Here is a 22,642-nt window from a genome sequence, read left to right as displayed (position 1 = left end):
TGCATGACCAATAAAAAAATAATCTTTGCAGTGCATTCTTGTGTCTCTATCTTGCATTTGAGAATATGGTACCCTGCATCTTCTTGGTAACTTTCACTTACCGTGAACATGCTGTTACATGCACAACTAGAATTGTGGTCCTGTTGCACCAAACCATACACATTTCTTGACGTCCTGATGTGGAACCGCTAAGTTCTCTGTTAAGAGGAATTCTACCATGTAAGTTGTAACCGGTGATTTATCACATATTTTTATGTTGTGAGAGATAAACAAAGACTTGTGAACACCGACTCCAACCAAGATTTTGGTCTATGGCATGCTCTATGAACAAATACAAGATCACATGCAAGAAAGCCACATACGCTTATTCGAGAAGAAAATGCCAACACCTAAAAGTGGATTTCTATGCCTAATCTCCGGAAGACTTTGTTTATGCATTAATTTTTGGTTGTTTAATTTAATTTATGGGTTTCACTTATCAAAGCACGATAGCTACTTTAACATGATCCAGTCAAAACAAATCTAAATGCTTTTACATTCCTTTAGTATAGGCCAGATGTTCATGCTGATCTAGTATTAGTGTTTTCTTTAATTCATAAAATCACATCTTTCAAATTTAGGTACAAATTCCAAATCTAAATTTTACACAACAAGTCATGAGTTCGATTTCTGGCCCTAATAAATCACACGATGATAGCCAAGGAAAGACTTTAATGCCTTTGTGAGTCCTCTCGGCTCCTGAAAGAATAGATTATCATGGCAAAACCACTACTAGTTTCCTTTTTAATAGGAAAAAAAAAACAATATCAAGATGTAGATACTTTATTCAGGTCATACCAAGACAATTTGGGATTATTTGTTGTTAACATAACGAGACAATATTCGAGATAAAATCAATACAATGAGACCACTTACTAACACTAATAAAATGTTATTTGATAAGAAAAAGGGTAAATTGCTATTTGACCCCTTAAACTATTACTCTAATTGAAATTAACCTCCTGAACTATATTTTTGGTAAATTAACTCCATGAACTATTTGAAATTAGCCAATTAACCCCTTGCCGGTAGATTCCATCCACTATTTCGTCAAATTCAAGGACAAATTATTTTTTCCATCATCTATTCTTACTTGTCAACTATAACCACCAATAAATTTATGACATATGAACAGAAAATAATGTGTAATGACAATGTAAAATAGTCCTTTAAGTAAACGTTCGGGTTTTTTCTGTTTTCTTATTATGATATATGTTTAACGCATTATTTTGTGTTCATGTATCATAATTTTATTCGTAGTTATCATTGACAAGTAAGAATTGATAATAAAATGACTAATTTTCCCTTGAATTTGACTGAGTGGTGGACGGAATCTAACAGCAATGGGTTAATTAGCTGATTTAAATAATTCAAGGGGTTAATTTACCAAAAAATTAATTCAAGTGGTCAATTTCAACTGTGATAATAGTTTAAGGGGTTAAACCTCGTTTTACCCTAAGAAAATAATTTTTACACCCCTATTCTCTTCCCCCGTAAACCCCTCTATACTTTTGTCCCCTTTTTTTCTTTGATTTTATTCAATTTAAAGATCATAAATTAGGGGATGTACAGAAATAACTTTGCGGAAATAATTTCTTTATTAGTAACACTGCCGACAGCCTTAATCATCATGGTGATCTGAATTAATCTTAATACTTTTTAGCGCCAACTTTAAATCTTCATCGGCTCCTCATCTCTCTCTTCTTTTTTTTTTTCTTTTTTTTTTTTTAAAAGACTCATCTCTCTCTTTAGGAAAGATAAAGAAGCACAAAAGCATCATGGTTTGATTCTTTCCAATGTTTCTCATGAACCTTAGTCACAAACAGTGGCGAAGCCATGTGAGGGCGAGGAGTGGCGGCCGCCACTCCCCTCGCCGGAAAACACAGCCCCAGCGCAGGTTCAGCCCCTCCCCTCCCGGAAACCCAGCCCCTCCGCTCCGTCTGTTTTGTTCTTCGGATGAATTGGTTCTCTGCAACTAGATTCGTTTTTCTTTTCTTTTTTTAAATCCAGGCCAAAATGACGTCGTTTTGGTCCTGGTAAAAAAAATTTTAAAAACTGACACCAAACGGCGTCGTTTCATCTGTTTTGAAAAAATATATATATATGGTGCCGGGGGGGGGGTAACGTGTCCCCCATTCAACCTTCTTTACTCTCTCTCAGCTCTCAGGCCCCTTACGACCAATTACAGACAGAGAGAGCAGCAAAGCTGCCCCCCCTAAATCCCGGCCCTCTCACTTCCGTCGAACTTTGCTCCGTCAATCACATACCCATTCCTTCTTCCTACCTCCCGCAACGTCAAATCCAACCCAGATTTTCCCATCAATCTCTCTCCTCCGTCGACCTCATCCCAATCCTCTCCTCCAAGACAATGAATACAGTGATTATGAAGATTGGATTTTGATGATTTCAAAAATTGATCTTTGGCTTTTTTGATTAATAATCTTTACAGTTAATGATTTTAAAAAAAATAAATGGGGAAGAGAAGGGCTGGAGGTGAATCTCCAGAGAAAATAGGACTAGAAGCGGGTCTCCGGAGAAGAGAGGGATTTCAGGGTGAGGTCGCCCAGAGAAGAGAGGGACTGGAGGTGGGTTTCTGGAGAAGAGAGGTTTGGGGCTGAAGAATAAGCCCTGGGATGGAAGTATTTGACAGACTTGTTGGAGTTGGAGAAGGAAGACCGAGTGTGTTTGGTCACATGTTTAAAAGAAGAGTCGATTGTTTGGTTACAAAGAATAGAAGAGTGCTTGGAGAAACTTTAAAGTTTAAAGGACAGGTGTTGTAAAATGGTTTCTCCACATAAGAAGTCAGTGAAATTGGGTACTCACTGTTGATTACCCAAGTATTATCCTGGGAAAATATTAAATAGACAGGTGTTATAATGTTATTAGGCCACCTGTCATAGTGAGTAAATTGACTACTGATTAGTCAGTATTCAAGTATTGTTCTTTTTTTTTCTTCTGACCCCACCTTTTTTTTGTGATTTGTTAACCCATTTCGCTCTTTTTTTTTTTTATAATAATTCTTGTATGTATTTTTTCCCTCCTTTTAAGACCCCAGCGTATTTATTTTAAACTCTCACATTATCTATTACTATTGTATTAATTTTTTAAGAAATAATGTAAATATTGCTTAATGCTTATTTTACGATAAAAGAAATTTATTTAAATCCATCTAGGCTCCTACCTAAATCTCGCCTAGACGCCTAGCTGCTAGGCCCCAGTCCGTTGCCTGATTAGCGCCTAACGTTTTTTAGAATCTAATTCTAACCAATTTAAGCTTCTTACATGACTTTGATATTACCACTTACAACACTTTTGGTAAAGAGACTCTTTTCTGTTATGAATATTGACTCAAAACTTTGTACTCTCTAATGTGAAGGCAACCGTTTCGATGAACATTGCACTCTTTTGAATTTCGCCCCTCCCCTCGGGAAATCCTGGCTTCGCCACTGGTCACAAAGCAAACTTATTTTCTTCATCATTCGACTCACTTTTGTCACTTTTTCTTTTTTGCCACCTTTGTCTTCATACACTTTGCGCTCTCCACTGGTTTAAATTCACTCCATTTCTACGTGCAATGTTTTTAAAAGCATCCCCGTTCGCTGTTGCTCGTTAGCGCTTTCAGTAAGGACGCTTATGAATCGCATTTAAAATCCGGCCTAGTCTTTCCTTGGAATCCCAGAAACACCTCACAAAATCATGGCCAATGCAGCTTCTAAGTGCCTATTCTTGTTCTTCCTCTCTCTCCTCTCTTTCTGTTCATCAGGTAAGTAATAAGTTTTTACTTTTTGACTCGTTCGTTATTTTGTTGAATCATTTCTTCGGACTGGAGAAGATTGTGTGCACACTTACTCGAAACGTCAGTTATGTCAGATTCCATTTCGATGAACACACTGATCAATTTGAAGTTGGATATGCATTTTTCATTTTCTGATCAGTTCTTGTTTGCATAAATTTGGGTTATAACTGGTTACAGCTAGAACTATCAGTTAAAGTAATTTGAAGTTTCTGTCATTTTTTCCTTTTTTTTTTCACATCCAACAGGAACCCTGGTGGGTTTCTCATATCATGCAAGTGGAAACACTGCAGTTTCATCACCTGGAAGGACATTATCATTCCTGAAGCAAAACAAGATCAACCCGTCTCAGATTCGAGTCTTTGTCGAAGATCCTAGGGCCTTAAGTACTCTGTCCAAAACCGGTGTAGCTGTTGATCTCTACTTGAATGAGAGGCAGGTCGAAAACATAATCAGCTCCGAATCTTCCTCAAAATCATGGTTGAAAACGCACATAATGCCTTTTATCTCGCAAGTAGACATCAAAAGCATCGTAGCAATTAAAGGCAATGATTATACAAGAAAATCTAGTCTGCCTAGGGTTTTATCCAGCCTCAAAACCCTACACGCTGTCCTCACTAGTCCTCCCTTCGACCGAAGAATTAAGGTGTCAGTAGCATTTTCTTTGTCATTTCTTGAGAATTTGAGAAGCAGAAATGAAAGAGACCTGCATAGTATCTGTAGTTTTATCAATGAAGTGAGATCCGTCGTTATAGAAGCAAATATCGACAAAGAATTGAGCATGGGCGACAAATTTGTTCGGTCAATGATCGAAAAAGCCGGCCTTGCTCATTCCGTTCTGACTTGTAGTGAAGTCCCAATGGTTTTGACAATCAAAAGTCCAGCAGTTCCCAATACAACTGAAGTGGCTCAATTCGCCGACAGGGTTTCAAAAGCTCTAGAAAACGAGACTCAGATTGCAAGTAGGTTAGTAGGGTTATATGCAGAAGTAGATTGCATGGAAAATTTTGGACAGAAAGAGCTCAAAAGAGAAGAGGAACAGATATTTCCTTCTTCCAGCAGAGAACTCCTAAGCGATCTCCACCCGAAAACAACTTCACATGATGTGTATGGCTCACCAACAATCTTCCCTACAAATTCAACACCACTACTACCAACAACTTCTCCATACAACTCCTCCCCAAACAATGTCAGTACTGTCCCCGCTACAAACCCAGTAACAATAACTCCGGTTAACCCTGCCACCCCCGTGGAAGTTTCCTCCGCCACACCTCCTCCCTCAAACCCTGTGAGTCCACCATTGCCAGTTACCAATCCAGCCACAGCCCCACCAACTACTAACCCTGCGACAACTTACCCACCGCCACCTGGAGGTGTTCCCTCCACAACACCACCCGTCACGAATCCGGTCACACCTCCCGCAACTTCTAATGCTCCTGCAGTTCCAGGGCAGAGCTGGTGTGTGGCAAAGAGTGGAGCACCACAAGCAGCACTTCAGGCAGCTTTGGATTATGCATGTGGAATGGGAGGTGTAGATTGCTCACAGATCCAGCAGGGTGGGAGCTGTTACGATCCAAATTCTCTACAGAATCATGCCTCTTATGCATTCAACAGCTACTATCAGAAGCATCCTGTGTCAACTAGCTGTGACTTTGGTGGGGTTGCCACAACGGTTTCTGCTAATCCAAGTAAGAAAAATATTTCATTCATCAGTACTTTTTGTTTCTTCCATATGATTTATACTATACATCAATTGAAGGCTGGTTGGAGATTTTGTTTAGGAGAGATTTTTCCAGTGCCAGGCATCCAAGTGGTACTCCACATGTCATATTACAAGTGGAGGAACGATATATTTTTTCGTGTCTCTCCACTTGAATTATGACATGTGAGGTACTTGCTTGAATACCGGCACTTTGAATTTTTTTCCTCCTTGTAAAGAATGCAGTTCCATGACTAAGAATCGCTTTTAAGTTTTTTGTGCCAAACATGGTAAGGCTTGGTTTTGGTTATTAGAAGCAAGCTCAAAGAGGACTTAGACTTTGGGTTAGGCTAATTGGTCCAGGCAGTGCGTCCGATCTCTTGCACCCTAGTTCGAATTTCCCTCCTGTGTAGTTTAGAATATGTACATCTGAGGCCAATGTATTTCTTGAACAGGCACTGGTTCCTGCATTTATGCATCATCATCATCCTCAACCCCAACAACACCAACTTCGAATCAGACAACAACGAATCCACCACCACCATCAACAATTCCGCCACCACCATCGACAATTCCACCACCAACGTCACCAACTCCGAATCAGACAACAACGAATCCACCACCACCATCAACAATTCCGCCACCACCATCGACAATTCCACCACCTCCACCACCAACGTCACCAACTCCGAATCAGACAACTACGAATCCACCACCACCATCAACAATTCCACCACCAACATCGACAATTCCACCACCATCGTCACCAACTACGAATCCACCACCACCATCAACAATTCCACCACCAACATCGACAATTCCACCACCAACGTCAACAACTCCGCCACCAACACCAACTCGTAATCAGACAACAACCAATCCACCGCCAACGTCAACAACTCCACCACCAACATCGACAATTCCACCACCAACGTCGGCTCCAACGCCAGCAATCACATCATTTCCACCACCAGGAGAAGGTGTATTTGGGTATGTAGGTGTATTTGGGTATGTATAGTGTTGTATCTCATGACTTTCAAACTCCAACTACATTTCCAAGTCTATCACTAATATCATCTCTACTTGCAGCTCCGGTACTCCGCCTTCGGGTTTGAACTCAAGCAACCCGACTCCTTCAGGAACCATGCCAGAATTTGAGCCCGACAGCCCTCCCGGTTTCAACACATCAATATCCACTTCAGCAAGCTTGCAACCGTCTTTTGGTTGCATCTTTTTCGGAACAGCCTTAGTTACAAGAAATATGTTTCTCAACATGTGAAAACGGAATTTCTCCATGTAACTCAATGAGTGATCAGATTCCTCACAAACTCGTTTTCTCATCAAAATCGCGGTTGTACGTAACTACATATGCAAGAAACGAAGGTAGAGGACACATGATAGGTACTGTCTTGCACTAGGTTGGGGATGCAGAGATGGTTCTGGGTGAAGTGGAGGTAAGCTTTTCGACGTCTAAACCCAAGCTGCTATAGAAACAACAATTTTACTATTGAGGTGGGGAGTTGCAATGGAGATTTGTGATCTTGTATATCTTTTAGTTGGGTATTCTAGTTCTTTGTACTGAGTTGTTACTAATAGAATTGAAGATTGCTTCATATATTTAGTAAACTAGCGCGGGAAATTCTGCTATTTATCGAAGTAAATTTCAATAATTTACCTGAATCTTGATCGTAACGTCACGGAAAGCTCTGAAGTTTTCGCCTCAAAGATGAATTAAGTGAGAGGGCAGCAACCAAACTGCTATGAACACCAGAGCACCTGTTGGACTTAGAAGAGGAGGAAAACTTGAGGTACTAAAATTCACAGAACCTACCTGCAAATTCGATATTCATACGCTAATGTGGTTTTAACGAGAACAACAACATTGCATTATCTGCTAATGCTACATAACGAGAACCTTTACAACTGTGGTCTGTGCAGCAATTCCTAATTCCTTGACTAAAACTGAAGTTTCATGCCCTTTATACACGACACTCGACAGTACAATGATTTCATCGCTTTGAGAACACCACCAAGATCAACATGGACATAGACATCATGATTTTGAAACCGGAGGTTTCCCAAAAGTTTTGTCTTTCAGCAGCTGCAGCTCCACCACCACCCCGCTGTAACTGATCTTTGAGCTCTTTCAGAGCCTTGTCTCTCCGCTCACCCATCTGTCGCAATGAATATGTTTCCAAGGTCATGTTAGTCCCAAATATAATGGCAAGAACAATTTAATAAGGACTGAGAATTTTATTTGAAGTTGACAAAAACAGTGAAAAGAAAACTAATGATTACCCTCTGAAGCTTTCGTGTTTGAGCACGAGCTTCCTGGAGACAAAACTCTAATTTCAAGACCCTCTTTTTCAGTTCCTGATCAACGCGTCGTTGTTTCTCCAACTGTTCCAGAAAATTGTTGAACTTCATTACAGATCTATTAACGAGGACCTTATAAAAAAAAACTGCAGGAAAAGAAAGTATGTGATGAATGTACCTGTGATTCAAACTCCTTAGTTTTGAGCTTCCAATGAGCAGACATTACCCTGATTTCATCTTTCAGTTTTGCTATTTCTTCATCCTTCACAACTAAAAGCTTATTGATCTTCTCAATATTCTTCGGAGATACCTCATCCAATATTTTCCGCAGCTCACAGTCCTTGTTCACCCCCGCTTTTGCGATAGCTTGCTTAATGTCATTCTCAATTCTCAAAACTTCATCTTTCAGTTGCTTCTGGGAACACTCTCTAGCCTTAAGATCCTTCTGCAGATTATCTAATTGCTCTCCTAGCCTAATTACACGATCATCTTGCTCTTTTAACGAGCAGTTCTTTTCATCTAATTCCTTCAAAAGTGCTAAACACTGAAGCTGTGCCGATTGAGCTGATGCAGCACTAATATCCGCAGTTGCTTGGGTGGCTGAAAGTTGCGATCTCAGACCATCCAATTCCGTGAGGAACTGCATTCCGTTAATAACATTATAGTCAGGGAAATGTGCGCACCAATAAAGTTCACAACCTTAACTACCAAAAACTATGATATGAAAGTAGTTATCTTGGTAGCTAATAAATTGATGCACTGTTCAGAGACAATAGCCAAGGGATGTTCCAAGATACAAATATGTCGGCTATCGGTTACACAATCATCAAGGTAAACTCATAAATTTTCAAAATCCAACTATTTTCCAAATCTGTTTGACAAAGCTCTTTATAGCTAATAAACAATGGTGACAAGCCAACTCAAAACTTCACAATACGAAGACATGCAAAACAAGCTTCAAACAGACAGTTATTTACTTGAGTTATTTAACTTCCACACATCTTAGGTTGGTACTCTCTACTTCTTAATGTCTAGTTATACATAAAAAGTATGTTATACCTCAGTCAGAAATTAACTAAATAAAGTTGAATTTGGATTTCTGCTTTCAGGGCAACAGTTACATGTTATGTCGATGTGTTCTGTTTATAAATGCAAGTATTATGAGCCCGCCTACATGTATATACGCAGAGACTCGAAAAATAAATTAGCCAATTTACTAATTAGTTACCAAACGCAATTGTAATGATTTTACGCAGGCTGAATTATTTAACGTGTTGATATGGAAACTGAAACTAATTTGGCTTCTTTAAATTTGAACTTATTAAGACTTTGTCCATTTACAAAGCAAAAATAAAAGACACCGTGTGTGCGTGAGTGTTCAGGGAAGTAGATGCTTATGAGCGCAATTTTAATCCCATTGGTTTCTCATTTGTAATTTATCACCGAAGGAAAAACAAATGCAGGCTTCTACTGGAAAACAGTAACGAAACCAGCTAGAGAAAACTAAAATCTAAAAACAAAATGGCCACCATACATGCTATAAACAAACCATAAGTTTGTACAGTTTCGAAAAGTAAATTATTAGGAGGGCGAACAACCGTTAGTCCTATATTCTAACACTCCCTCACTTTCCTAGCATACTAAGAAAACCTACTTGAATTGTTAAAGCTACCAAAAAAGGGGAAGCAAATTTACAAAAACATAAAGCCAAGGTCACCTTTTCTCCAATGGGCTCCGCCAAAAACAAAGAGGCAAAGCCAAAAGGCATCCTCAACAACAAGTCCGGCTTATTTGAGAACTTCAAAACAATAAGATGCAATGCAAACAAAAATAATCAACTCGGGAAAGAAAATCTAACCACCTTAGTTAGTTAATCATGTCCTTAATTAGCCAAGCAATTAAAAAACTAAATGCAAAGTTATACATAATCAAGAAGCAGGAAGCGAGTGGAACCTTCTCAGCCGCAGATGCTGAGACCTCAAGCTGCTGATTTCTTTGTTCCAATCTCTTCTGCATTATGCTAATCTCCACTTCCAAGTGTTTGGCTTTTGTCTCTGCTTCCTGTAATTAGTACAAACAAACCCAAATGACCCCACAATTCAAAAACTCCTAAAGAAAAAGGGAAATGATTTCCGCGCTCTCCTTTTCTCTTTCTGATCTTGAATCAATCCAACGACACTTCTCGAGACTCGTTTGGATGTGCTTTTAAAATGACTGAAAACGCTCGTAGAGAAAATGTTTTTTTGGTTCCAAAAGTACTTAAAGTACTTCATGCACAAAAAGCACTTAAGGTGCTTCTTGGACAAAAAGCACTTTAAGTGCTTCATGGACAAAAAACACTTTAAGTGCTTTTGGAACCAAAAAACAAAACCACTTTCAGTCATTTTTAAAAAACATCCAAACGAGTTCTAAATGATTTCAAGGCTAAAACCATGTCATATAAAACACAAAAAGAATATTGAAATTAACAACAACCACATGCCTGTCTTGTGAGGGTTTCTTTAACAAATGATTGCTCCTGAGACGCTAACCGGCTCCGAACATCTTTCAACTCCGATGCCAACGACACCACATTCCGGCGAAAACTCTGCTTCCTCTCATTCAAATCTTTCAGCAACGGATCAAAATCGTGGACCGACATCGGTGACAGTGATGAGGAAGATGAGGAAGCTGAGCACGGCCTTGATTTCTCCGAAATTGACATCGTAAATTCGAAATCTTTTCAGCTCAGGTCAGATTAACCGTGAAGATCCGTGTTGCTTGAAGGACAGAAGATCAGAGGTTTAAGGTCTTTGCAGTGAAAGAAGCTTATCCTCTTCATAGCTGCATGTGAAGAAGTCGTTGTGCATTAAATTTTTATGGCCTCCAGGAAATTTAAATTTTAAAAAAAAATGAATAAGATAAAAGAAGTTGTAGCTTTGAAAGAATGGTTTCACGGATTTAACCTCAAAAAGCTGAAAATATAAATAAAAAATAAATAAATAAGAAAGTTCTACAAGCATCGTTTACTTGAGAAAATCCAGTCCAAGAAAACTGCACATATTTTTCTAAAAAAAACAAATAATCATGCAAATAATACACCTCCTCTCACTATCAACCAAATTAATCATACAAAAGATGTGTCAACTTCAACTAATAAATATTTTTGAATTTAAGAGAGAGAAAGAGAGGAGAGAGAGAGAGAGAGATGGAGGCATCAACTGGGTCTCCTGAATTTAGAGAAATCTGACCTCAAAGTCTCCAATTTGAATACCTTCATCTCTAAATTTCTTCAGAAAAAAAAAATTTTAAATAATTTAATAAAAAATGAACCCAACACTCAAAAGGTAGAAGCAAGTTTAAATTTATGGCTGACCCACAAATTCAATTTCCCAAAAAAATCAACTTTAAATAAAAACCATGAAAAAGTTCTAATCTTTTTATAATTAACTAATAATTTGACAACTTCCTAACCTCTGCATGCAAATGGATCCCCAAAAACATCCTAAAAATCCCATAAAACAGATCCAACAACCTCAGCTAAAAATCAACAACACCAACATAAGACCACAAAGAACATGTTTTTTTAGAGAGAGACACAGAGAGAGAGGGGTACCAGGTGTTGAGCCAGACCAAATACGAGTGAAGAGAGCTGCTGAGCCAAAAACCCACTTGGAAATCTCTGTCTTCTTCCCAAACAAATGACACAGACACAGAGAGACAAGACCTGAGTGCTCCGTTAAATCCAATGAACAGAGTAGATCCAATGGACGGTCACGATTCAGTTCTCGGATACCATCCGACGGTTGTAAATGGAAGCCTAATTAGGCACCAATAATCCCGTAAAATTAGCGTTTCTTAATTATAATTTTTTTTGTCTTTATCCAGCGGGAGTTGCCGCGTTTTGAGCGAAACGACAGAGGCTGATTTGGTTCGGAGTGTCCGAACCTCGGGTTCGTAAATATGACGATTCCCGAAGCCCTCGCTTGGTCCTCGTAGGTTTTGAGTTTTGACCCACTGCGCGGCAAATCCGAATTTTCGCCACCGCGAATGGGTTCTCGCCACGTGGGGAATCTAGGAACCCTTTGGATCTTGCTGTTTGTTTTAAATAATTACATAAGTCTTTTTAATATAAAAAAATTGCTTTTGAAAAATCTAATTTGCTTAGATAAATTGATCCTCATAACACGTATACCGTGGTTAGAACTATAGCTCTAGTAAATTAAATTATCTTGGTTAGGGAAGAGAACCAAGTTGATGGCAGATAATAAAGTTAGATGTTGACATAAATAAAGGAATCCGGATCCTCGCCTGATTTTTTATGTGAGAATCTCGGGGATCTATAAATTATATTCATTCATCGTATATCATGCAGTCAGAAATCATTTTAAATATTTTTATTTAAAATTAAATATAAACAGTACCTGACAAAAACTGACCGCACGCCGTACAATGAATGGACACAATTTATGGATCCCCAAGATCCTCACTAAAAAAATCCGATAAGCACAAATCTCAAAATTCAAATTCATCTAACGGTGATAAATAAGTTGGTGAGCATACACCACACTAAAGGGTGGAGAGCAAAATGCACTCATAAATACATGCAAGGTCAACATTTAACATGGAATTATAGGGATCATGAAAATGAAGCATACTCTATATATATATATGAAATCATATCAATTCAATTCATGCTTCACATAATCATATTCATAGGTATATATGCCATGCCAAGATATAATAGAGTAAACAATTCAGGTAAGAATAATTTCGTAGAAATGTGATATGTTAGCCAGAACTCATGTGGTAGTCTGTACGGCTGAATTCATAGCTCAAACTCAATCTAGCCGGAGTCACTACTATGACCTATATGGCAATATACTGCACATAAGTCGGAACCACTGAAAGGGGTATGTACGACAAGATTGGGTGAAATATAATTATGCTCAATTCTATTCTCTCATAATAGTCGGGCGATAAATCGCTAGTTACCTACGAGTCGAAACCATAATAAGGTTTGTACGACAAGACTGTGCACATAAGCTGGATCCAATATAAGCATATAGTGCGGGAGGTGATGTAAATAAACAGGCATGTACTTCATATCTTTGGCTAATTCACAATCACCCTAGGTGCAGCTTTACGAGCTCAACATTACTTAATCACATATCACATATCACATCATCGATGATTCACACAACCAAACATAACTTACCTGAACTCACATGTGCCTCCACAACACCACATTTATATATATATATATATAGATGCAACCATGCAATGCATATTCAAAATATAGAAGCATTTGGCATATTATTTCAAAGCATACTTTCCTTAAAAATGAATTTCTAGGAAATATATCAAGTATATAAATATATACTGAAAACAAAAGTCCACTCACTGGTATGTCGAAGGGTCGTAGCCACCGAGTCACCCTTGGATACACTCGTCCTCGGGATAGACCTCACCTATATGTGAATTAACTATAAAAACGTTATTTTAAAGCACATGTACAAAACTAGCTAATAACTTCTCATACATTGCTCAATTTGGGTATATGAATATACCACAGTGATCTACACAACCTCACGAACATTGTGATATTTTTAGAAAAAAATTTCTATGGCTCACACGCCCTCACGCGCAGCCCACGCGCATCGTCTTCAACCTCCAGACGCTGGAATTGTGTCACCGGCACCAGATTCTGGGCAAACCTGCAACTGCCCATTTCTCACTCGTTTTTGCACCATTTTTCACGTATTTTATACCAAAATGAAGCTCTTAACTTGTAGAACACAATCATACTAATTTAAAGTTCTAAAAGTCACGAAATCTCATCGGATAATTCCAAGAAAACCGGCCAAACTTCGTCCACACGATCCCGACGTCCAAAACCTTCAAACGAAGCATTCCGAGCTTCCTTGGGACCTCACTAAGCTTCCTACAAGCTTCAAATTCCCAAAAACATCCATAATTACGTGATGAACAGTGCACAAATCGGGGGTTATGAAAAACTAGGGTTTTCAAAGGTATCCTTACCTGAAATGGGTACCAATCAACTCGTCTGGGCTTCACGAATACAATGGTACCATTTTCTTCCTTGATCAGTGAGGTTTGAGAGGTCCTTGGTGTTTGTCTGTACAAGAAGAATGAGAGAGAGAGAGAGAACACGAGAGGGAAGAGAGAGATAAAGTAATGTGGATGTGTGTGTGTGGTCCAATCTACAAACCATTCACAACTAACCAAGGTTTAGTTCTCATTGGCCCCAAAAACTTAGGAAAATAATTATATTGGTCCACTTCTAAAACCATGTCACATACGACTCATCTCAACACCCAAGGGCATTCTAGTCTTTCACACTTTCGATAAAAGTATTTTGGAACAGGTCGTGACAATACTTGTGTTAGGTCAACAAGAATTTGATTTTGTTGCACTCAAGTTTGATATCTTTATTTGAAAGTGTTTCTAAAATAATTAAAAACTTTTTTAGATTAGTAAAGGACTTCTAATCGTGTTTGACGAAAAAAGTGTTTGTGCCTTAAAAGAAAACCCTCGAAGTGCAATATCGCTTCTTTCAAAAAGCATATCCAAGTTTTTGTGTTCAAAATTTTTAGTTCTAATAATAATTCTGGCAAAAACAACTTTCTAACAGAAGTGCTTTTTTTATTATTTATTTATAAACAACTTGATATTGGATTAACAATAATAATGTGGTTCAAATTCACCTAAGACGATAATTGAACCTAAGACTTCTCATTTACAAGTGAAGAAGAATACTACTATACCGTAGTATTAAGTCGCACTAGAAGTGCTTTCTAAAGAAGTATTTTCAATTGACACTAAACGAGTGACTTCTTGAAAAAGAAATTCATAAAATAAAGTTGGGCCTATTCTTTTGGTCGATGTAGGCCCAAGTCAAGTTGTAATTTGTCTGGCGGAGGAAGAAGAACATAGCAAAATGTCTATTTGACCTAATTCTGGTCCATCTTTTTGAAATATGGGTTTTCTTTTCCACCTGTTTCTTTGGAGGACTTTTTCTTTTTGGTCTCAATCTAATCTTGACTGTCCAATTGAATCAAACGGGCAATAAGTGAACGTAGAGTGAGAAAACGGTGGGATGAGGGGATTTGATAGATGGTTACAAAAAGAGTCGGGAGAGAAAGAGGAAAAGAAAAGGGGATGGAAATGGATGGAACAAAGCAATCAACGATGATTGACGTGTGGGCACCCTTTCATTGTGGAAAAACGGTGGCAATTTCATAAATAAATCGTAATTTCCAATCTGAAAGTCAGTGAAGAGGCGGTGGCAATTTTGTAAATAACTCAAAACACTATTCATTTGAACAATGCAATTGAAAACCTTACTTTAGACTAAAGTAATTAGATATCTGATAACAAAAAAAAAGAAAAAAAAAAGGAAGAATAGATAAGTCTTTTTAATATAAAAAATTGCTTTTGACAAATCTAATTTGATTAGATAAATTGATCCTCATAACACGTATACTGTGGTTAGAATTATAGTTGTAGTAAATTAAATTATCTTGGTTAGGGAGGAGAACCAAGTTGATGGCAACTAATAAAGTTAGATGTTGATATAAACAAGGTATGAAATATCGATATTATCGGCGAAATATCGCCGATAATATCGTTTTTTTTAGAGGGGATATTTTTACACTAATACACTTAATTATCGTCATAATATCGCGATATTACCGATAATATCGATAATATCTCCAAGGCTCCGTCGTCGGCGTTGCAACTGCAGCCGAGACTCCGTCATTGCAGTTGCCAAGATCTGTGCCTCTCTCTGCAATCCACGCTCAGATGCTCAGACCCATCAAAATGAGCGATCCATGCTCAGACGCTCAGACCCATCAAGATCTGCGCCTTCCCTTGCCTGATGGTGCTCGCCGGGAGGTGAGAAAGGGAGGAGGAACGGTCCACATGTGGTGATGGTGCTCGCCGTAGTGTGTGCCACTGTGGTGGAGGTCACGGTGGGGTGTGATAAAGGGCACTGGGCTTGAGGTTGGAGAGATAAGAGCATTTTCGGAGATGACAAAGAGAGAAGGCTGAGAACCTCTCTATTATTTTAGAGAGAGACAGAGTGGTTGAAGGTTTGAATGAGCAATAGACATGGGGACTTGTTATGGGGACTTCTTCACGGTATGGTTTGAAATGATGGTTTGATGAGAGGTAAAGAGCCTTTCTCCTTTTTCTAAAAGGCTGTACAGTTTTGGTTTTTACAAAACAATAAAAAAAAGCAAACAGCCGTTGGCTCAGCTCTGGGCTCGAGGCAGAAGGATGCAGAGCATCCCATGTGAATTCATATCCAAACCATAGCTAAGGTACATGTGTGGCATGCGTGTGCAGCAGGTGGGCTTGCTTTGTTAGTCAAACTTTACAAGCCCAAACAACTTCTTTAAATTCAAAGTACCAAGTCGTTGTTAGTTTAGTGATGTTTTGTTTGTTTGATCTTGCTTTGTCTCTTTGTATACATGCGTGTCATACATATACACAACAATACGATACATGCAGAATTATACTTTGAAAATTTGCATTATATATAAATGATTATGGTGTGTTTAAACTTCTTTCATTAATTACTACATATTTTCTACACTCACAATGTTTGCTAGCTCGCTATATAATTAATTTAAATCAGTTAAATCCATCATGCAATGCATTTCCTTCCAATTTTTTGTGATAAACTAATAGATAATTGACTAGATAAACATCCTGCAAAGTTTCAATAAAAATTTTCAAGTTTTTCTTACAATTTTCGTGGTTTTTATTCAATTTTTATCGATATCGATAATATCCCGATATTTCCATCCATATTTCCATGTTTTTGGACTACCGATATTTCCGATATCATCGATATTTTATACCTTGGATATAAATAAAAGGGTCAATCTTTGTTTACTACCCTGAAGTTTCATGGTTTTCTACATTTAGTATATGAAGTTTTTTTCATCTCAAAGTCATACCTCAAGTCTTAATTTTGGGATAGTTTCATACATCCGTTAAGTTTTCCGTTAGAAATTCAGTTAACTGATGACGTGGTGCCCATGTGGACAATAATTGAGCGCCACGTGTCAACATGGGCCCACTTCAATATTAAAAAATTTCCTACCCCTCACACCCTCTCACTGCTTTCTCTCTTCTGCAACCCTCACCCATTCCCTCCCTTCTCCCTTCTCCCTTCTTTCTTCTCCAATTCCACGCCTCTGTTATCCTCGCCCACAACACCCCCGTCGTCTTCCTCATCACACTCTTCATCTTCCTCACATGCCGCTGCGTGGCCTCGCACAGCCCATCCGCCATTCTCTCCCTCTTGATTCTCGTTGAGGTTACCAACCTCTGCCAGAACTTGTGGACGTGCCAACACTACCGTCTGCAAGTCCAAACCTCAAGCTTTTTTCTGTGATAGCTTGATTGTGAACGGATCTGAGCTTTGCATTGTGCAAATACCAAGATCTTGTTCTATATGCAATGGTGAATCAGATTGCAGAGATTTTAATGCTTTCGTAAAGCTTCAATCCAATTGGGTATTTTGCAGAGATTTTGAATTCGCTTAATTTATGCAAAACCAAAACCAAAACCCAATGGCGATGTCCAATTCAATCATGCGAGTATCTGCAAAACCCTTATTTTCCAACACATTTCTCCAAAACCCTAAACCCCTTTTGCCCCAAATCTCACCCCAACCTATCCGTTCTCAATCTTTAACAACCCGCTGCAGTTTACATAAGCTCTGAGTCTGAATCGATTCCATAAAAAATACCCAAAAAATCATATAAACCATTAAGCTCGTGGCAGCTGCCAGGGTTCGAAGGGCCCATAAAGCAGTCATCAATGGCCGACCTTTTGCTGAGACACTTGTGAAGGTCTTGTACGACATCAGTGACCTGGCTTGGCCTGACCTTCCAAGAAACCGAATCAGAAGCACATCTTCCTCACCGGCAACCATGACCTGGCCTTCGCAGCCTTCATGCATGTCCTGCCACCGCCTCCCAACGGGTCGGAGTTTTCCGAATGGTGGTTTAAGGGAGATGGGATTTGGGTGAGGTGCTGGGATTTGCAGAAGAGAGAAGGGAAAGATAGAGTGCAAGGGTGATGGAAGGTTGGGTTTTTTTGTTTTTTTTTTTTTGTGTTTTTGTATTTTTTTTTAATATTGAATTGGGCCATATTGACACGTGGCACTCAGTTATTGTCCACGTGGACACCACGTCATCAGTTAACAGAATTTCTAACAGAAAACTTAACGAATGTATGAAACTGTCCCAAAATTCAGACTTTAATTATGACTCTGGGATAAAAAAAATTCATGTACCAAATGCAGAAAACCACGAAACTTCAGGGTAGTAAACAAAGTTTAACCCTAAATAAAAGCAAGGTCAACATTTAACATGGAATGATAGGGATCATGAAAATGAAGCATATTTGTGTTAGGTTAACTAAATTTTGATTTTGTTGCACTCAAGTTTGATATTTTTATTTGAAAGTGTTTTTAAAATAACTAAAAATATCTTTAGATTAGTAAAGTACTTCTAATCGTGTTTAACCAAAAAAAGTGTTTGTGCGTTCAAAAAAGCCCTCGAAGTGAAATATCGCTTATTTCAAGAAGCACTTTAAGTGCTTATAAAAGTGCTTCAAGTTTTTGTGCTCAAAATTTTTACCTCTAATAGAAATTATGGCAGAAGCGGCTTCTAACAGAAGTGCTTTTTTTTTTTTTTTAATTTTATGAACAAACGATATTATCTATGTTAAGGCGGTGGGGGAGGCTAAACCTCACATTGGGTTAGCAATAATAATGTGGTTCAAATTCACCTTTGACGAGAATCAAACCTAAATCCTCTCACTTACAAGTAAAGAAGAATACTATTAGACCGTAGTACTAAGTCGCGCTAGAAGTGCTTTCTAAAAAAGTATTTTCAACCGACTCTAACCAGTGCCTTCTTGAAAAGAAATTCATAAAATAAAGTTGGGCCTATTCTTTTGGCCGATGTAGCCCAAGTCAAGTTGTATTTATCTGCCGGAGGAAGAAGAACAGAGCTTGACCTGATTCGGGTCCATCTTTTTGAAATATGGGTTTTCTTTTCCACCCGTTTCTTCGGAGGACTCTTTCTTTTTGGTCTCAATCTAATCTTGACCGTCCAATCAAATCCAACGGTTAAAAAGTGAACGCAGCGAGAGAACTAACCTCTCTGCATTTCTTCACGGCAGAACACAAACATTCACATTGGATACAATCTCTGCTTCCTAGTCTTCTCCGAAATCCTCAGGTGTTAATCTACTTCATGTCGCTCTTTCCCCTCAGGTCAGTGATCAATCTTTCCTGAATTTTCGTTTACCATTCGAACAATTTTTACTTTTTTACCGGAGTAAATAGTAAAAACTGTTTCATGAACTCTTGCAATGTTCATAAAGCTCCATCCTTTAACATTTTCCAAGAGAATCCCCAGCTGGGTCTGCTCGAATGCATATTTTTCTGCATCTTCCTGCGCAAAAACAATCGAAATTTTCTCGGGAAACAATCAGGACCCAGAATATTCATCCGACGTTGAACAAAATATCCAGTCTTTGAGGAATAAGCTTGTCCCGGATAACTTAATCCGGGTTCTGGATAACACTGATGATTTGAGCTCAGCAGTGAAGGTGTTCAAATGGGCTTCCCTGCAAAAACGGTTTAATCACACCGCCGATACGTATTTTCGGATTGTTTTGAAACTGGGTTTGGCTGGAAATGTTGAGGAGATGGAGGGGTTTTGTCAAAATATGGTGAAAGATCGGTGTCCGGGTGCCGAACAGGCGCTTTTGGCCCTGATTGATGTGTTTGTTAGTCATTGCAGGTTAAGTGAGGCAATTAGGGTGCTTGTGAATTTGAAAGCAGGTGGCTTTAGGCCTTCAATAGAGATATTTAATGGTCTGTTGGGTGCTCTTGTGAAAGATAAGAGAGATTTTCGAGATGTCTTGTTTGTGTATAAGGAGATTGTGACGGCAGGAATCGTGCCAACAGTTGATACTTTGAATTATTTGTTAGAGGCATTGGTGGAGGCCAACCGCATTGAGTCTGCTCTGGATCAGTATAGAAGAATGAAGAAGAAAAGGTGTAGTCCTAATAGTAGGAGTTTTGAGATTCTATTAAAAGCCCTTATAGCGGAAGACCGAGTGGATGAGGCTGTTATTGTTTTGAATGAAATGGTTGATCTTGGTTGTCAGCCTGATTTGAGTTTTTATTCCTTCATAATACCTTTGTTTTGTCAGGAAAATAAACCGGATGAGGGAATTAGATTGTTCGAAATGATGAGAGCTTCAAATTTTACGCCGGATTCATTGGTTTATGAGGTTCTGTTGCAGTCTTTATGCAAGAACCTTAGATTAGATGATGCGATAAAGGTTTTAGAAGAAATGATGGAAACTGGATTGACACCACCAAATAATGTCTTTGTGGATGTAGTATATGTGTTTTGTAAATTAGGGAAGGTAGACAACGCAATGAAATTCTTGGAGGATAAGAAAATCATGGAAACTTCTGCCTGCAATGTCCTGCTTGAAGGTTTCTGCAGTGTTGGTAAATTTCTTGTGGCGGAAGATCTACTAGTGGAAATGTCCGAAAGGAATGTGGCTAGTTGTAATTCTTGGAATATTGTTATCAGATGGCTGAGCAAGAATGGAAGGATTAGGGAAGTGATGGAACTTCTAGGTAGAATGGTGGTTTCTTCTTTTCTTCCGGACTGTGACACATACTCCGCTCTGGTCGTTTGCCACTGCAAAATGAGCAACTATAGAAATGCTCTGGATATATTTCATCAGGCTCGTGCCAAAAGTTGGGTTTTGGATCGTACATCTTACTCTGAGCTTGTCAAAGGCCTTTGCCTAGAAGAAATGACTCATGAGGCTACTGAAGTGTTCTGTTACATGTCTAGTAATAGATGTTTCATCGAGCCTTCCTCATTCAATATGTTGATCAAGGGTTTGTGTGAGACGGGAAAGGTTGATGAAGCAATAAGGATGCAACAATTGGCCTATTATTCCGGTACTTCTTCTACCAGTTCAACGTACTCAACTATTATGCTTGGATTGTCAAAATTAGACAAGGTAAAAGATCTGTTGGTAGTTTTCTCAAAAATGCTGGTGGAAGGTTGCAATCTTGATTTGGATGCATTCTGCGTGCTCATACAAACTATGAGCTTGCAGAATCGAGTAAAAGAATGCGTATTGCTTTTTGATATGATGGTCGATGGGGGTCTTAAACCTGATTCAGAGAGACTATTAAATCTACTCTCCTGCATAGCCAACCATTCTCAGTTGCACATGATTTCAGGTTCAATAAATAAACTTATTTCTGATAGTGAAGTTCTAAATTCAGCAATTTACAATGTACTGATTAACGGATTCTGGAAAGAGGGTTATAAACACGAGGCCTGTCAATTTTTGGATTTAATGTTGGAAAAGGGTTGGGTCCCAGATGCTAGGACTCATGGATTGCTGATTGGGTCTGTTGTTGGCGAAGTAGATAGGAACAGGTTGGACTATGATAATTGCACTGTCCAAGATAGTGTTAGCAACATCCTTGCAGAGGGATTAGATGATGTAACATGATAGAAACTTCCATCACAATAATCGTTTTATGACCCGTTGGCTGCTCAGCTACTTTGGTGAACTGATCTTTTTGCCTCCGATGATCTCTGTTGAAGGTTTTGTCTCCATAATCACTCACACCGAGCCGTTTGTAGCTGTGGTGCTTGCATATATTGTGCAATGGATAAGGGGATATGATTGTTGCCTACTATGTTCGATGGTTTTGTTCACCTTCACCGGGGTTCATGGATCTCTTCTACATATTCAAACCCTTTACGACTCCAAGAAAGGTACTTTCTTACACCATTATGTTTCTATAGATTCAAACAAAATTGTTTCTTATGAAAATTCTGTGGCGGTTATATTCTGTATGCTCAGAATTAACTTTAAAAGTGACATGTTTCAGCCAAATTGTTCGAGCAAGAGGAAAGACAGAAGGTAGAGCAGTGATGTCCTATTTGAACTAGCTCCTGGGGAAGTTCTGTGTAATCAGAAGTTGAAGCCAGTTTAAATTTAGAAGAATCCCAAGTCAGAACCAGACACCAGTACTGAAGTTTTTCCCCGAGACATCTTCGGACTTGACTTCTGCAGTACCTTTCTTGCGGGAAAACTGTACAAGGATGTAATGAGAGGCAGAGGGGTGAAGGCTTGGATCGAAGTGGTTGTAGGTACTTTTCCTCCTTGTTTTCCTTTCTGTACTACAAATTCAAACTGATGATTTAGCTGGCGGTGTGGAAACTTCTAGCGGCAGGGACATGTTTGAAGAGCCTCTGCCCAGTATAGAGTGCCTCGAAATCTCAGGGAAAGCTTTTCCGGGACAAGAACTTGTAGTGTGCAGATACGGTGTTAATGGAACAACCGTATGCTTTTTTGATTTGGGATGCTATGTTGACGACGGATCTGTTTCTTATATTGATGGCGCAAAGAGTCCAAATTATATTGTTTCTGCTGCTGATGTTGATACGTACCTTGGTGTTGAAGTCCAGCCTATGGATGATAGGGATCGCCGGGAAAAGGTTGTTACTGCGGCCTTAGCTAATGACTACAAGGTCACTTATGAAAAGAAGGGTAAAACAAGATTATCCTTCTCTCTTTTTTTCTTTCTTTTAAAGTAGAATATCGCTTGTTTCAAAGAGACAAAAGTCGGCTCAATGATTTAAGGGTCAAATATGTGTTTCATCCGTGCTCTTCGTTGGTTTAGTTGGATGAATTTTGATTAGTTGTTCCCA

At 38.8% G+C, this 22,642-nt stretch overlaps 3 protein-coding genes across 7 annotated transcripts; 2 read left to right on the top strand and 1 right to left on the bottom strand.

The window, feature by feature from the left end:
- The first annotated feature begins 3,539 nt into the window (after nt 1-3,539).
- On the top strand, nt 3,540-7,144 carry LOC126619400 (uncharacterized). Of its 3 annotated transcripts, XM_050287762.1 has the most exons (5): nt 3,540-3,802; nt 4,081-5,520; nt 5,987-6,196; nt 6,290-6,539; nt 6,621-7,144. In XM_050287762.1, the coding sequence occupies exons 1-5, from the start codon at nt 3,736-3,738 to the stop codon at nt 6,808-6,810; spliced, it is 2,157 nt and encodes a 718-aa protein (XP_050143719.1). In that variant the 5' UTR covers nt 3,540-3,735; the 3' UTR covers nt 6,811-7,144. The 3 variants fall into 3 exon arrangements, with proteins under 3 accessions (XP_050143719.1, XP_050143718.1, XP_050143717.1); XM_050287761.1 differs by having other exon boundaries at nt 3,542-3,802; nt 5,987-6,521; XM_050287760.1 differs by having other exon boundaries at nt 3,543-3,802; nt 5,987-6,539.
- A 196-nt stretch (nt 7,145-7,340) lies between these two features.
- On the bottom strand, nt 7,341-11,598 carry LOC126619402 (nuclear envelope-associated protein 2-like). Of its 2 annotated transcripts, XM_050287763.1 has the most exons (6): nt 11,443-11,598; nt 10,326-10,670; nt 9,801-9,904; nt 8,026-8,487; nt 7,830-7,931; nt 7,341-7,705 (listed from the first exon to the last, which is right to left on the bottom strand). In XM_050287763.1, exons 2-6 carry the CDS (start codon nt 10,549-10,551, stop codon nt 7,541-7,543), a joined length of 1,059 nt encoding a protein of 352 aa, XP_050143720.1. In that variant the 5' UTR covers nt 10,552-10,670; nt 11,443-11,598; the 3' UTR covers nt 7,341-7,540. The 2 variants fall into 2 exon arrangements, with proteins under 2 accessions (XP_050143720.1, XP_050143721.1); XM_050287764.1 differs by lacking the exons at nt 9,801-9,904; nt 10,326-10,670; nt 11,443-11,598 and adding an exon at nt 9,565-9,724.
- Nucleotides 11,599-18,988: 7,390 nt separating this feature from the next.
- Nucleotides 18,989-22,594, top strand: LOC126618482 (putative pentatricopeptide repeat-containing protein At1g12700, mitochondrial). Of its 2 annotated transcripts, XM_050286563.1 has the most exons (3): nt 18,989-21,703; nt 21,820-22,081; nt 22,159-22,594. In XM_050286563.1, the coding sequence occupies exon 1, from the start codon at nt 19,248-19,250 to the stop codon at nt 21,432-21,434; it is 2,187 nt and encodes a 728-aa protein (XP_050142520.1). In that variant the 5' UTR covers nt 18,989-19,247; the 3' UTR covers nt 21,435-21,703; nt 21,820-22,081; nt 22,159-22,594. The 2 variants fall into 2 exon arrangements, with proteins under 2 accessions (XP_050142520.1, XP_050142519.1); XM_050286562.1 differs by having other exon boundaries at nt 21,820-22,594.
- The last annotated feature ends 48 nt before the right edge of the window (nt 22,595-22,642 follow it).

Source organism: Malus sylvestris, chromosome 4 (assembly GCF_916048215.2).
Source record: "Malus sylvestris chromosome 4, drMalSylv7.2, whole genome shotgun sequence".
In the NCBI taxonomy this organism is placed as follows: Eukaryota; Viridiplantae; Streptophyta; class Magnoliopsida; order Rosales; family Rosaceae; genus Malus; species Malus sylvestris.
Note: the sequence above shows the minus strand (reverse complement) of the source record. Positions and strands in the feature narration are given on the sequence as shown.